This window comes from Dendrobates tinctorius, unplaced genomic scaffold, assembly GCF_039654945.1.
Source record: "Dendrobates tinctorius isolate UK_male_01 unplaced genomic scaffold, ASM3965494v1 ptg000036l, whole genome shotgun sequence".
Classification (NCBI taxonomy): Eukaryota; Metazoa; Chordata; class Amphibia; order Anura; family Dendrobatidae; genus Dendrobates; species Dendrobates tinctorius.
The window spans coordinates 16087322-16103985 of record NW_027361704.1 but is presented as its reverse complement, the minus strand read 5'-3'; the positions used below and the strand labels follow the sequence as shown (position 1 = coordinate 16103985).

The window sequence follows — 16664 nt, the reverse complement described above, 5'->3', positions numbered from 1 at the left end:
AATGTAAAAATTAACCTACCCTTAAAATTGTAAACTGTTCATGTTTTTGCACACTTACAAAAACAGCAAGGGATCAAATACTTATTTCCCCCATCTGTATAATCTATTTTCAATTGGTAAAATCAAGGAGTGGTGGAAACCCTTTAAATAAAAGCAAAATATTGACCTCTTCCAGTAAGATTTTACTACTTGACACTGAGACAACTAAACTGCAATCCTTGATCATAAAAATTAGCCATTGTGAGAAGCATCTTTTAAAAAATTGCCAAGAAGGGCCAGTAGAAACTGTGAACAAATAGTTAGCATTATGTTTGCCTTCATATCGCTATTATTACATTGTTTTAGCAGTCACTAGTTTTTATTGGTCAGGAACACCACCCTCTATAGTTAACGATGAAAGAACCACACTTTTTACCTTGCATTCCAGAGGGACCAAACTCTTGCCTTGTAAGAAATATTGCATGATCATGGTATTCTGCATGTTCTGTATCTGGCTTCTGTTGTAAGTACGCCCAACGACATACATTTTCCAAACTTATAGAGGGGTTTCCAATTTCAATTAAACTTGAAGACTAGAAAATCAAAATTAAAACCATGTAAGCATTAGAGCTGAATGTAAATGAGGACATTTTACAACTTCTATATGATCTCAAAGTACAAGCAAACATCATAAGATCGGTATCCCTAAGGTGTTTATTGAACATAGCCTCATGCATACCTCTTATCCCATGAACATCATATGATGATCATTTCCTCAGAGGTAGCACCAAGCGACAATCAAATACAAGCGGGGGTCTTTCACCGAGCGATACAATGTGATGTGATGAGTGTCCACATTTTTTGTTGGCTGCTTGTAACATAAATACGCAGTGGCTCAGTTTCTGGATGTAATGACAATGGATCTACAATAAGATGTGAAGTACTGTATATTTTTTCCTGAAAGCTGAATCAAGCTCTATATTCTCATTATGATACTAGATTGACAAAAATGAGAATTCAGAACACAATATGATTTTCCCAGGTTTGCTATTTTGTCTTGGTCACCTGAGATGGCAGTTGGTATTAGTACAGTTTAATTAAATTAGTGAACAAATGTAAATATTGGTTGACCAAGGTGTGAGATTGATCAATGCCTGTGGAAGGCCAATGTGTGAAATTTAACAAACCTTTAGCAACTCAATGGCAGAGCTAAGTGTAAAAATAAATAGTGTCCTACAAACTCAATGCTCTGCCAGTGTCTTAAGGCCCCGTCACACTAAGCGATCTCGGTAGCTGAGTCACAACTTTTGTGACGTAACAGCGATCTCACCAGCGAGATCGCTTTGTGTGACAGCTATCAGCGAGCGGCCCCCCTGCCGGTATCGCTGATCGCTGGAAGAAACCTCTGGATATTTCTTTGGTCGCTGGTCTCCCGCTGGCCAGCACGCATCGCTGTGTGTGACAGGCGGGAGACCAGCGATCAGGTGTAAAAAATAATTAAAAAAAAAAAAATATATAGTTATTCTCACCTTCCGAAGTCCCGCGCAGCCATCCAGCCTCTCTCCACGCTCCGGTCCCAGTGATCCTTTGCACGAATGCTTTATCATCCTGTCCCTTCTTATTCAGCTGCCTCTGCTCTCCTCTCCCTTCCTTGTTTAATTACTGTGCATCCCTCTTGGGCTGCTCATTCTTTCCATCTTCTCCTTTTCATCTGTTTCTGCAAGGCCAAAGAGGTTCTTTCTCCTCTGGCAAACCCCATACCTAGACACTGGTAAGTGAAGGTAGCCAGCTCGAATCCGTTGATCACCTGATGGCAGTAATGCATGCACTGCAGTCTAATAACAATACATTCTTCATAGGGAAGAGGAGTAAAAGAAGTTGTCCACTACTTGGACAACTTCTTGTCATACCCCTTGCTTGGACCCTATAAAATAATAAGGCTAAGTGCACATGATGCAGAAAATTTCTGCACAAAAACCTGAATCCCTTCCCAGAAACCGCACCTATTTTTCCGCGGCGGTTTTTGTGCGTTTTTTGCGCGGTTTTGATGCGTTTTTGATGCGTTTTTTACCGCAGCGGTTTCTAAAAGCATGGGAGAAGCCTAAACCGTGGAAAAAACCGCAAAATTAATGTGCATGCTGCGGTTTTTACCGCAATGCGGTTTTTTCGCGGTAAAAAACGCATCAATGTGCACAAAAAGTGCAAAATGCATAGAAATGACTGTGCACCTTATTTTTAGCGGTTTTATAGTGGTTTTATAGTGAAAACCGCGGTAAAAACCGCTAAAAAAACGCTGTGTGTGAACACAGCCTAAAGCTTTTACTCCCCTCCCATGTTGGCGCGGTTCCCGCCTTGTTAGCACCCGGTCTCACAGGGCTTCCGAGCTGTTTTTCTGAAACGTGAAGCCAGCGCCCAATCAGCACTGGCATCACTTTCCCCGTCTTCTGTTGCATTGAGCTAGCAAAGGAAGTCTGAGATTAGCAGCAGCCTGGACTTCTTCATCATGTTTGATTTTTCTGAAGGCGGAGACAGTAATGCCAGTACTGATTGGGTGCCGGCGTCACATGTCACAACACTGCATGAAATCCCCAGGACCGCGAGTGCCAACACCGCTGGAATGGTGAGTGTCTGGAACTTAAGGTGAGTATAGGATTTATTAAATTATGGGAGCTAAACATTTTGATCAAATGATTGTCATATTAGTGGACAACCCCTTTAACGTTCTGCTCTGCACAAATACAATTATACAGTGACAGGCAGAGTGGCACACACATGCTGTTATGAATTTTGTTACCGGCTCCTATGCAAAGATATTAATATAATGCACAGGAAGGATTCTACTTCAATTACTAAGCACAGGTGAGTGGTGCAAAATATGGCACGATGATTTCCATCTATATACACTGTGCCCAATATAACACAGGTCAACGAAAAAAAATTTTTTTTCTGGTGTCCAAAATATTTTAATGAATTTGGGGTATTTTTGGGGTGCTGATTCTGAATATGTCATCAGTTTTGCCAGATTGGCTCAAGTTTTTGAGATTTTTGGTATCTTATTTATAGCACTTGTTGGTAAATGCGACGCATCATCTCATTAATTTCTTTGGATTAGTACTTGAACTGAGCAGTTCTCAATATAGTTTTGTGTTAATTAGTGTTCTAAAAGTTTGTTCATAGCTTGATTTTTGCACTAACTTTATGTTGTTGTCTGTTTTCCAGTGAAAAGCATGAACTCATCATGAAGAAGTTGTCTTAACGATCCAGACTCATTCTGTTACATTTGTGGTGAATATACACTGCCAAAACATAGAAGAAACATAACAGACTTCGTAAAAAAAGTGTATTTTGCCTATTTTGGGGTTATGCTTGGGGACCAAGACAAGTTTTGGGCACCACACATAGTGTGCAAAGCATGTATCGAATTATTACGAAAATGGAGCAAAGGACAAAGAAAAAGCTTCAAATTTGGTGTTCCAATGGTGTGGAGAGAGCCAAAAAATCATCATGATGACTGTTATTTCTGTGCAGTGCAAGTGCAAGGATTCAATAAGCATAAGAAACGAAAATGGGAGTAACATGGAATCTGCAAGAAGGCCTGTCCCTCATTGTGAAGATGTGCCTGTACCTGTGTTTACCATAAATAACAGTCATCATGATGATTTTTTGGCTCTCTCCACACCATTGGAACACCAAATTTGAAGCTTTTTCTTTGTCCTTTGCTCCATTTTCGTAATAATTCGATACATGCTTTGCACACTATGTGTGGTGCCCAAAACTTGTCTTGGTCCCCAAGCATAACCCCAAAATAGGCAAAATACACTTTTTTTACGAAGTCTGTTATGTTTCTTCTATGTTTTGGCAGTGTGTATTCACCACAAATGTAACAGAATGAGTCTGGATCGTTAAGACAACTTCTTCTTGATGAGTTCATGCTTTTCACTGGAAAACAGACAACAACATAAAGTTAGTGCAAAAATCAAGCTATGAACAAACTTTTAGAACACTAATTAACACAAAACTATATTGAGAACTGCTCAGTTCAAGTACTAATCCAAAGAAATTAATGAGATGATGCGTCGCATTTACCAACAAGTGCTATAAATAAGATACCAAAAATCTCAAAAACTTGAGCCAATCTGGCAAAACTGATGACATATTCAGAATCAGCACCCCAAAAATACCCTAAATTCGATGAAATATCTTTGGCACCAAAAATGCTGTTGACCAGTGTAATCTACAGGCATCGGTTTCCTTGGAAGTAGAACTAGAGAAGGAGGCTTCTGTTTATGGTCTATGACTGGAGGAGGAGACGTTGTGTCTGATTACATTGCATGAGGAGCTATGGGGAAACAGCGCTAAATCTGGACAAGAGGAGCAACAGATATATTGGATCCTGTATTAGAGGTAGCCATAAATTCATTGCTCAGGAGTTCTGGCTCATTTAGAAGGGTCAATAACATGGAACATGCATTCAGAGGAACAGTGGCGTAACTACAAAGTTATGGGCCCTGGAGCGAACTTTCGAATGGGCCCCCCATGCCAAAATACACGCACATCTCCGCTCCATACACCTCGTACACATGCGGCTTCGCTCCGTACACCTCGGACACACGCGGCACCGCTCCGCTCCATACACCTCAGAGACACGCGGCACCGCTCCGTAGACCTCGTACACATGTGGCTCCGTGCCGCACACCTCGTACACACGCGGCTCCGCTCCATACACCTCTTACACACGTAACTCCGATCTGTACACCTCGTACACACGCAGCTCCGCTCCGCACACCACGTACACACACGGCTCCGCTCTGTACAACTCGTACACACACGACTCCGCTCCGTACACCTCATACACACACGCCTGCACTCCATACACTTCATACATACACAGCTCTGCTACATCCACCCTGTAAATCCCTCCTGACCCCACACATAAACTTACCTTCATCCAGCAGTGCACCATGGTTGGCAGAGTCCTGCATACACGAGGCTCCTGATCATGTGACCCCCTCCTATGACCTCAACACAGGTCCTGTGTGCAGCCATCGCACCGGGCTATTGCAGCCTGGCAGCCCACTCAAAGCACGGAGCTGCACAGCCAATGACCACAGAAGTCCAGCCCCTTCAGAGGAACTATTGGTCCATCTAAGCAGGACACCAACCACTCAATGTACATGTACTACTAACACTCGTTCGTTGGGTTAGGTCTTCATGTTATGTTCAGTCAACCACTAAGCTGTTAAAGCTCTCTTTTCTAACACAAAAAAGCATCCTTGAAGGGAAGTCATGTATACAGTCACAGAATGTTAGGCATCGGGTTCCAGGCGCTGTACAGCAGGAATCCCGAGCCTTGCCATCGGCAGTCTCCCATTCCCCTCCAGCCGCAGTGGAGCCTGCTCAGCAGACTCCACGATCCATTTGTTCTGCCCACACCAGCATTGTGGGTTTGGGTGCTGCTGCCACCTCTGGTCCTGTTATGGCAATGCAACCTGTCCAGCAGCAAAAGTCTCCAGAGTCTAAGTCCTTCCTTATGTCTACTGAGCATGCTCATGAGACGATCTCCCATTGGGGATCGGGAGTCACATGCTCAGGTCCTTCTCCAGTTCTGATTGGTCCATCTAGAGGATCAGGAAGGTCCTGGAAGGGCACAGCTATAAAAGGCTCGCATGGCTGCCCCGCCATGCGCTATGATAGACTCTGAGGCTAATGTATTTAGTGTTTGTTTTTTTTTGTATTTAGTGTATGTATGATGATGGATGAATGAGCCTGGTGACTGGTGAATTATAATTCCCCCTCCTTGGATTTTACACATGGGTTAAGAATTAGAGTCAGCACATTAGCTGTAACACTGCATAGCGCCGCAGTGTTGCTCCTCATCTACCGCTAGCGCCTAGGACGCCGACCAGTATAGGCCTCCTTGGCCACTGCTACCGCAGCGTCCGCTACAGTAGCGCCGTGCGCCATATGTGCACTTTCCAGCACCGCTGTTTGGCTGGTTAGTGGCGCCCGTCAGGGCGGACACTGCACACGTTGCAAGCAGTGGTTCACACCACCGTGACCTGTGACGCTAACAGGTTGCGGATGTTCGCCGGCTGGTACGTGTTACTTGAAGCACCGGCTCAGTGGTTACCCACTGGTATCTGGCTTTCCTCCTACACGCCTTTCCCTCATTGTTCAGCAGCAGTTGGTCACCTCTGCACGGTGGGACCGGGCTGCGAACACACCTCTTCTATTATTTCATCTTTATTTATTAGGTGCGTTCCGTCAGCCTGTAACACAGCCTAAGGTTTGAGACCGACACAAATTTTGGTTTTCACACAGTTTGCCATTTCAGTTTTGATAGTGGCAATTTGCATTAACTGTAGATGTTTTTATGAATAGTGATCAAAAGAATTGCAAAAAATTGCAGTTATTCCTTGCCATGAATATGAACATATGAACAATAACAAATACTTCCTCTTAATTTCAGCCCTGAGACAAAAAAAACCTGTTTATATAATTTTAGTGTTTTTCTCATTAAGTCAGGAGAAAGTGCTGATGAGGACAAGGAGCTGAATTCAAAGAGCAGACTGGTTGCTTAAAATAAGTTACCCATGCTTAAAATCACTGTCTCTTGCTAACCATGGTTAAACTTGGTTAAAAGAAACATGCTGTCATCGTTGCTTTGCATGAAAAGGGCTTTAGAAAGCAAAGACAATATGAAAATTCAATGAGTGTCAGGACCATTTCCTTAAACAGAATTCAGCTATGGGACTGGTTTGACACTAGTGTAGAGCTTGCCAGAGCTTGCTCAGGAATGGCAGCAGGCAGGTGTCAGTGCATCTGCAAGCACAGTGAGGTGAATACCTGGAGTCAAGAAGGAAAGCAAAGATTTTACTTCTCTCCAAGAAAAGCATCAACGACAGACTGACATTCTGTAGAAAGATTACAGGGATCGGATTGCAGAGTATGGGGGTAATGTTATTTTCTCTGATTAAGCCTTCTTCAGACTGTTTGGAACATCCAGAAGAATATTTTCCTGGTAATGACAAGGTAAGTACTACCATGAGTCCAGTGTCAGTGAGTGGGCTCACTTTATTCATTGCTTAAGAACAATGCAATGAATAAAGAATGGTGTCTACAGTAAACATCCTCCAAGAGCAATGTCTCTTAACAATCCAGGAGAAATTTGGTGATGAATAATGTTGAAGTACTATGTCACATGGCAAAATTGATTACTAAGTGGCTTGGTGAACAAGACATTGAAATTTTAGGTCCGTGGCCAGGAAAATCGCCACATCTCAATGCCATTGAGGCCTGTGATCAATCTAATATATAAAGCTCAAAGTGTGTATGTATGTATGTATGTATGTATGTGTGTGTATGTATGTGTGTGTGTATGTCCGGGATAGGTATCCGCACCGTAGCAGTTACAGCCACAAAATTTGGCACAGTCGCACGTCTGGACCCTGAGAGCGTCCTAAGCTATGTTTTGAGGCGAAATTTTAACCCCACGCATTCCAATTCACCAAACAATTTTGCCCCTGTCTACATACTGGGGAAAAAGTGTGTGCGCGTCAAGCCCCGCCCCTCATTATGATGTCATAATGCCCATATTTGCATACTGGGGAAACAGTGTGTGCGTATCAAGCCCCGCCCCTCATTATGATGTCACAATGGTTGCCATGGCGACTCTGATGTCATCATAGGTTGTAAGCCCTGCCGCCGCTCATTATGATGTCATAATGGTTGACTATGGGATGGAGGAAGTGTGATGGGTATATGGGCACTGGACTATTGGATGGAGGATATGTATGACAGGTATATGGGCATGGGACTATGGGATGGAGGATGTGTGATGGGTATATGGGCACTGGACTATGGGATGGAGGACATGTATGACGGGTATATGGGCACGGGACCATGGCATGGCGGATATGTATATGGCACTGGACTATGGGATGGAGGATATGTATGACGGGTATATGGGCATGGGACTATGGGATGGAGGATGTGTGATGGGTATATGGGCACTGGACTATGGGATGGAGGATATGTATGATGGGTATATGGGCACGGGACTATGAGATAGCGGATATGTATGATGGGTATATGGGCACAGGACTATGGGATGGAAGATATGTATGATGGGTATATGGGCATGGGACTATGAGATGAAGGATGTGTGATGGGTATATGGGCACTCGACTATGGGATGGTGAATATTTATGATGGATATATGGGCACGGGACTATGGGATGGCGAATATGTATGATGGGTATACGGGCATGGGACTATGGGATGGAGAATATGTATGATGGGTATATACCCATCATACATATTCTCCATCCCATAGTCCCATGCCATATGGCATGGGACTATGGGATGGAGAATATGTACGATGGGTATATGGGCACGGGACTATGGGATGGAGGATTTGTGATGGGTATATGGGCACTCGACTATGGGATGGAGGATATGTATGATGGGTATATGGACACGGGCCTATGGGATCGTGGATATGTATGATGGGTATATGGGCACGGGACTATGGGATGGAGGATAATTATAATTTGCTATAACTAACCACAGTTAGTTACTATGCCCGGGCAGCGCCGGGCTCTTCAGCTAGTCTAATATATAAAGCTCAAAATGTGTATGTATGTATGTATGTATGTATGTGTGTGTGTATGTATGTGTGTGTGTATGTCTGGGATAGGCATCCGCATCGTCGCAGCTACAGCCGCAAAATTTGGCACAGTCGCACGTCTGGACCCCGAGAGCGTCCTAAGCTATGTTGTGAGGCGAAATTTTAACCCCGCGCGTTCCAATTCACCAAACAATTTTGCCCCGCCCCTCATTATGATGTCATAATGTCCCTATTTGCATACTGGGGAAACAGTGTGTGCGTATCAAGCCCAGCCCCTCATTATGATGTCACAATGGTTGCCATGGCGACGCTGATGTCATCATAGGTTGCAAGCCCTGCCGCCGCTCATTATGATGTCATAATGGTTCACTATGGGATGGGTATATGGGCACTGGACTATGGGATGGAGGATATGTATGACGGGTATATGGGCACGGGACTATGGGATGGCGGATATGTATGATGGGTTAATGGGCACTGGACTATGGGATGGAGGATGTGTGATGGGTATATGGGCATTGGACTATGAGATGAAGGATGTGTGATGGGTATATGGGCACTCGACTATGGGATGGCGAATATGTATGATGGGTATAAGGGCATGGGACTATGGGATGGAGTATGTGTGATGGGTATATGGGCACTCGACTATGGGATGGTGGATATGTACTGTATGATGGGTATATGGGCACGGGCCTATGGGATGGTGGATATGTATGATGGGTATATGGGCACAGGACTATGGGATGGAGGATAATTATAATTTGTTATAACTAACCACAGTTAGTTACTATGCCCGGGCAACGCCGGGCTCTTCAGCTAGTGTTAAATAAATGATGATACACTCCACTAATTAGACAAGATTGGGTTGTCATCAGTCAGGATTTGGCCAAGAAGCGGATAGCCAGCAAGGAAAGGTGAATTGCAGAAAACTTGAAAAATAAGTCAACCCTGTAAATATTGAATCTTTCCATAAACTTAATGTACTTTTCAAAAAAAGTTTTAAATCTTATGAAATTCTTATAATTGTAATTTCATCTTAAAAATTATCTGCTAATCCTAAAGGTTCACGTAATTTTGCCTTTCAGACATATTATGCTGGATTATTTTCAGTTCTTAAAAAGTGACAGTCTAAAAACAGGACTTGTGTGAAAGTCTAAGTTTTATGTCAAACTTCTGGAGAGATTTGGAAAATTTTGAAGCACAAATTTTCAAGCACTACTGTAAGCGGCAGAGTTGCAAATACCATTGTATACGAGTAGTTGTAAAATATTGCTGAATACGTAACCAAGGAGTTCGATCTTTAAGTAAGTAGATTGCATACAGCAGGAAAAAATGTGTTTGTCAGATGCTGTTGTTCCCAGAATTACCATGGATACAAAAGCATATAAGCCTAATGTGCAATGGCGGATGGGCACTACAGCCAGACGTAACCCTGAATGCTTGAATGCCTGATGGAATGTTTCTATGTTTGAAGCTGCCACTACTCCAAAAGGTCTGTCTCTACATTATGAATACACAGAAAAATAATCTGGACAGCCATTTCCACAAAGAGTTATTATTATTGTATAAATTACATAAGTATGGCTTCACTACGGGAAACCTACACTCTCTCACCTTTAGGAGAAGCCAATAATAAAAGATAATATTGAAAATTAAAAAAAAAAAATATCTCGTTCATGATAACATCTTCTCCTTCTTGGACATATTTTTTCTCCAACTAAGACAGCTTACATTATCAAGGTTATAGACAGCAGATTTAGTAATTGTAAGCCGAAACCAGGGCTGGTACAAACTACAAGAGGTATGCATCTTTCCATTGTACCTATTTATTTCCTGCCACCAATGAAGCAGAAGAGCCTGAACAGTGTTCTAGTAATGTTCTGCCAGTATTAATACTATGATCAATCATCTTAAATACATGAAAAACTGCCAGTCTGTCTGTAGATCCTCTTGTACCAAACAGACAAACACAGAAAGTGGTGGAAAACAGGCCATGAGATCTTCTCCAAATGTGTACGTTCCAAAAAGAGAGTCCTTCATTGTGTCATATTCAATATTCATGAAACATACAGACCACTGAATTAAAGGTATTGTCCCACAAACAAAGTACATTTTAAACATTAGATTTAGGAATAAAAATAATATATATATATATATATATATATATATAAATATGCCCCTGCTGTGCACTGTGTAATGGTTGTGTCTCACTGTACAGGGACATGGTCTGATATAACAGCTCCTAGGCAGGGGTGAAAGCAAAAGGGTATACAGATATTACAGTGTGGGGTCAAAGCTGATTCTATCTGTGAGGTAAAACATTTCTCTGCCTGTTTTAAACAACGTTCTACCTCATCATCATTTTTGATCCCCTGCTCTAATGTCTGTATTCTGCAATCTTATAGTTTCACAGTGAGCATCTGGTATATACACCTTGGATTCCAAAGCATGGAATAGCCTTACCCTGTTACTGTAACTGCCATGTCCACAATAACAAAAATAGCCACTAGCTGCCACCTCCAATTGCTTGTGGATGCTGACTGGATACCCATTACAGGCAGTGTATGGTTTCAGGCGTGTGGTTTACAGAGCAAGAGTAACGGAACTATTAAATATTATATATCTTTACTCCAGAAAGGTAGTCAGTGCTTATAAAAAAATATACAAAGATGATGCAAAATGGGAAGAACACAATATGGTATATACAATCACATAGGATAAAAGGGATAACAGAACAAAAAGTTCCAAACATGTCAGGGAAATGGCTCAGAGCCATACTCCTTAGGAAATGGACAGAGCTACAGCAAGCTATCCCTTCCAAGACTGACAATGATAGAAGCCCAAACATTCATTTTTATTAGTTAAAGTTGCGCCCACATAGCTCCACTTAGTGAGCTCATGTGGGGGCTAGTTGTGGGATGCACTAGGTCTTTTAGAATTTTTATGACATCCCAACTTACAGGATATCTTCTCCACTGGAGGTCCAAGGCGGTAGATATTGTCATCTTGTTTCCGACTGCAATTTTAACTTTCTATAGAGATCTGACATGGCCTTGATAGCATCATCCATCGGACCAATATTAAGTTGTGTTACACCCTCGGAACCTTACCTGTCCAGCTCCGCCCCTGGCTCATCCCTGACATGGTCCCATGCCACTCCCCATCTGTCTTCTCAGGGTCGCGGTGCATCAGCGGTTCGCGCATGCGCGGTCACGCTCCCCTCGCCAGTGAGCTTCCTGGGAGGTCATGACCCGATGGTCCCGCTCCATCATGGCGGTGCCCACTGGGTATTTCAGCTCGGTGTCTCCACCGGTAAGACACCTATTTGTCAAACGCGATGGCGCCAGCCTCTTGTGCTTAGCGACATTTCTTGTCCCCATGTCTATGCCTCTCTTGTCAGCCCTGTGACTTTGCCACTGTCTGCCTGCCTTGTGTCTCTGCCTCTCTTGTCAGCCCTGTGACTTTGCCACTGACTGCCTGCCTTGTGTCTCTGCCTCTCTTGTCAGCCCTGTGACTTTGCCACTGTCTTCCCGCCTTGTGTCTCTGCCTCTCTTGTTAGCTCTGTGACTTTGCCACTACCTGTCTGCCCAGTATCTCTACCCTGTCTGTCAGCCATGTGCTTCTGCCGTACCTGCCAGCCCAGTTTACTTCACTCTCATTTTTGCCCTAGCTCTCTTTCAGCATCAAGCCCCTGCCAGCCCCAGATTCTCCCGGTCAATCTTGCCTCCCGTAGTCCTCTGCTCTTGGTACCTACCGGCTTATAACCATACTTGGCTCTCATCTCGGTCTTCCTCCTTATCTCTCCTGTGTTGCCCTAAGTCGCCCCTTTGGCTCCTGCCGTTGTGGTTCCCTTGGGCCTGCCCCTAACACTCCCTGTATAGGGGTGGTCTTCACCTGGTCATCTCGCCCATGGGGGCTCTGGAGCCACGACCCAGAGGGTCCACTTTCGGGTTTCTCCCTAGAACCCTTACAAATTGGACGGGTTATGCTGGCATTACGGTGATGTGAGTGAATGCGTTATATAATATACCTCCCATAAATATTGGGTTGATGCAAACCCCAGTATTCATCACTGACCACTGGCTTCAAAAGGTGTGGGAGCTGTGGTTTGATCAGAGGAAGCTTATGTCTGGGAAGTGTACTTCCCTGCCTCTGCAAAAGTGAATCTCAGTCTTGGTGTCTTTTTTCACAGAGCAAATCTCCTGTTGTAATTACCTGGTCACTGCAGGATACCCCTAATTCAAAGGAGGCTGACGTGTCAGCTTTCTCTCACTTCCACAGCTATTATTAGTTTCTCTCTTTCACAGCTATAATTCCTCCCCTTATGTTCAATGTGATGAGATGTCTGTATAGATTTTTAATTTGTCTCTAATTTTTTAATTAACTATCTAGACAAGATCTATTGATTAAAATGAACTCAGTTTTTGTGAAAACCCCTTTAATACAGCCTCTAGAGCCCAAGTCAGAATGAGATAGTCACTCTTGTTATTGCTGGGCAATAACCACAGTAAAAGGTCAACAGATAGGTGTATTCAAACCAAATTCAACTCATACATAGTTGGGATAATTTCTAGGACACTTTTTCCAGTGCAAGACTGTAACCACAGCCATCAGCTAGCCTGTTTCTTTTCCTGCTCAGACGTTTGGAAAGGGACATTCAGGTAGATAAGCAAAGAGACTGGATTGAAGTAGATGGGGTGAAGTGTGTGCAGCCATCTGAATTGGACTCGTTGAGATGGGCCAATGGAAACATGTCAACAATGGTGCCCCTTGTATCTGTGACTGTTGCAGAGGACTGGCTGCTATAAAAGCTGGAAGCAGCAGCTAAAATTAATCAGGTTGTGTGTAAGATAATATACAACAGATTAGACACTTGGGCACCTGTAGGCCCGCATTGGCAATCTGTATGGTGAGCTGATGCAGATTCCCAGTGGTCAGCTTTGCATGTCACTATATAATTGTCACGGTAACGTGTGTCTGGACGCAGCGAGTACTGCAAGGCGAACCCATGTGACGCACGTGACCCTGGATACACAGCCTCCAGTGGGGCGAATTTAAATAATAAACACGTGCAGCTGGATACACCGCCTCCAACTGGCGAATTTAGAAATTACACGTATATACAAGTCTGGAAACCCCGCCTCCAGTAAGGCAAATTTAAACAATAAGGGAAACCTGGGAAACATTAACAATGGTGGGCCCTGCGATAGGGAATAGGGAAGTGGAGACCTCCTGAGCTCCCCTGAGCCAGTGTCCCTGCACTCCTAACGGTCCCTATGCCGGATCCGCACCAGGCGCGCAACAGGAACCTAAAAACCCTAGCTCGTCCTGACCTAAATCCTCACTAGGGAATTGGTCAGTGCAGAAACTAATCCCACCACTGCACTAAAACACACATGAGGAAAGATGACAATACAAGGGAAACACCACTTAGCTTTGCTCTGTTGCGTATGCTCCTAGCAACAGAGCCCACCACCTGTGTGCATCTTCTCCTCCACCCGGATCCATCACCATAACTGGATCCTTCACCATAGTGCAGCCTTGGAGCAGAGTCCACCACCAATTGCAGAAGTCCAGTAACAGAGTCCCAAAGATGAGTTCAGCTCCTGCCCAAAAAGTCAAGCATGCTTGAGTCCAGCTCTCAGCAACCAAGTCCCGCATGCTGAGTGCAACTCTCTCCATAATCGTCACTCCACCAAGCCATGCAAGCACTTCCTGCAAACACCATAAACTGTGACTCCACCACGCCATGCCAGCCCTTCTTGCAGACCACCTAGCTGCCACTCGTCCCCTCTGGCTGGGCTGTGCAGGACTCATGTTCAGCTCCTTCATTCACCCAGGCTTCCTTGTGAATGACTAACATGCAATATCACCCACAGTGATTGAACCCACCTGGCTCTCTTTTATAGAGCCTAAAACCTGATTTGTAATTAAGTGCACATTAAACCAAAGAAACTAAAGTGCACTACCACTCACCACCACCAGCAACTTAGAATGAACGACACCACGTGTAATAATTCTAATGGCCACCGGGGGCAATCAACCCACTTTGGCACCTAGCCAAAGGAAAAAAAGTTCACTTTGTCCATTTAACTTGTCAGATCCAGCCTGGATCATGACAATAATTACATTAATTACATCCTTTAAACTCTACATTAGACAGCAATGATAGCAATGTTTGGAGCTGGTGAGAATTTCCAGCTTGTCGCACTGTCTTACTAGAGTTTAAGTTGGATGTTTCTAAATTTTAATCAGTTGCAAACAGTAATGGGAAATTTCAGGTGATGTTCCTGTAATGTAAAGTGCCCCTTCTCTCTGCTCACCATGGAAAGGATTCTGTGATCATCCACCACTGTTGTCTTGTGTGGACGTCCAGGCCTTCTTGATTTCCCAAACTCACTAGGGAGCTCTTTTTTTTCAATAATGTACCCAACTGTTGATTTGGCCACTCCTAATATTTCTGTTATCTCTCTTATGGATTTCTTTTTTTTTTCAATCTAATAATGGGCTGTTTCTTTTCCACTTAGATCTCCTTTGACCGCATGTTGTGGGTTCACAGCATTTGGAGGCCAAATGCAAATGCCACATCTGGAATCAGTTCCAGACTGTTTAACTGATTAATTGATGACGGATTAATGAAAGAATAGCCCATTAAAGAGATTTTGAGAATTGTCCAATTACTTTTGGTCCCTGTAAAAAGAAGCAGCTACATATTAAAGAGCTGTAGTTCCTAAGTTTTACTCCAATTAGGATATGACTACCCTCAAATTAAAGCTGAGAGCCTGTACTTTAACTGCACTTTAAGCCCATTTTGATTATCAAAACATATTTAAGATACATTATACAAAAGGCCAAACAGAATAAAATCAATGGCACAAGGAGTGTATACCCAAAAATAACAAAATGCATTATTCACAATCAAGATAGAATCAGATAGAGCTATAAATAGGATGCCTCAAAAATGAACTAACCAATGGCATACAGAAAGATCAAACACCCCTATCTGCAGAGGTTAATAATCTTAAACTATCTCAAATAATGAGTCTCGAAGAAAACATGCCAATGTTTATGTGCCGGCTAAATGCTACAATACCTAAATACCTAATAAGGCAGATTCCGCCATTTAAGGTACCATGAATACGTATATAGAAATGAATAATACCTGCAGTGTGTGTCTCGGCTGCAGCTACGGCACACACCGACGTGCGTTTCGCCTTGTTCTTCTTCCAGGGGCATGTCCAAATACTCAGCATATAGAAGGGCCACAGTCTCTATTCCACTCAGGACCCGAATTCGGGGGACTTGCCCTTCTATATGCTGAGTATTTGGTAATTAAACCTCCTATTTCTTTGAGCTTCTATGGGGCATTTACCTCATTGTATAGACGCCTATTGGGTCTCATCATAGCTACCAGTTATTGGGCTGGTATACTTATTTTGGGCTTTTTTCATTATGTGGGGTCTCTTTTTGGATCATGTGGGGCAGCCCATGTTTCTATCTATCTCTTCCTAAGGGCTGTGTTATTATATTCGCCTCATGAGCCAGAAGGTTCAGAATAGGGATGATTTATGCATATTTTCTGTGTATTCGGCATTGTATCATTCATTCTGAGTGGACATGGTTCTGTTTTTTGGTTTTAACCTATCTTGTGTGTGCCAATAAAACTAGTTTATTATTATATGTACAAAAAAAATTTCTTTGTGGTGTGCATAATTTCCAGTAGTGCCTTTCTTCTTCAGTACGATGTCCTCATTTGCTACTGACATTGCACCCCTAGTCTTTGGATATTTATATATATGGTTGTGCACCTGATTTCTCCTCATTGTACAGGAGGAGGGGAGGAGAACATTAGATATGGATGTGAAATGAATTGGGTGGTGGAAGAAGGTGCTAAGCCCCTGATAATGTCATCCCCCGTCTCACAATTCATTGTGATGTTATCAGGGACTTAAAACTTATTGGGGAGTGGGAGAGGAGGGGGTAAGGTGCATAGGAGTTTATAATGAACTGAAAGGTGGGTGAAGACGTTGATGGGGACTTGTAATGAATTGGG

At 43.4% G+C, this 16664-nt stretch overlaps 1 protein-coding gene across 4 annotated transcripts in view; it reads right to left on the bottom strand.

Moving 5' to 3' along the window:
• LOC141087889 (A disintegrin and metalloproteinase with thrombospondin motifs 2-like) overlaps positions 1 to 16664 on the bottom strand; it is an 851362-nt gene that overhangs the window by 452154 nt on the left and 382544 nt on the right. For all 4 annotated transcript variants that reach the window (XM_073573740.1, XM_073573737.1, XM_073573739.1 and 1 more), the window contains one exon: positions 416 to 572. In XM_073573740.1, coding sequence (XP_073429841.1) covers positions 416 to 572 — 157 coding nt within the window. The remainder of the gene's footprint in view (positions 1 to 415; positions 573 to 16664) is intronic.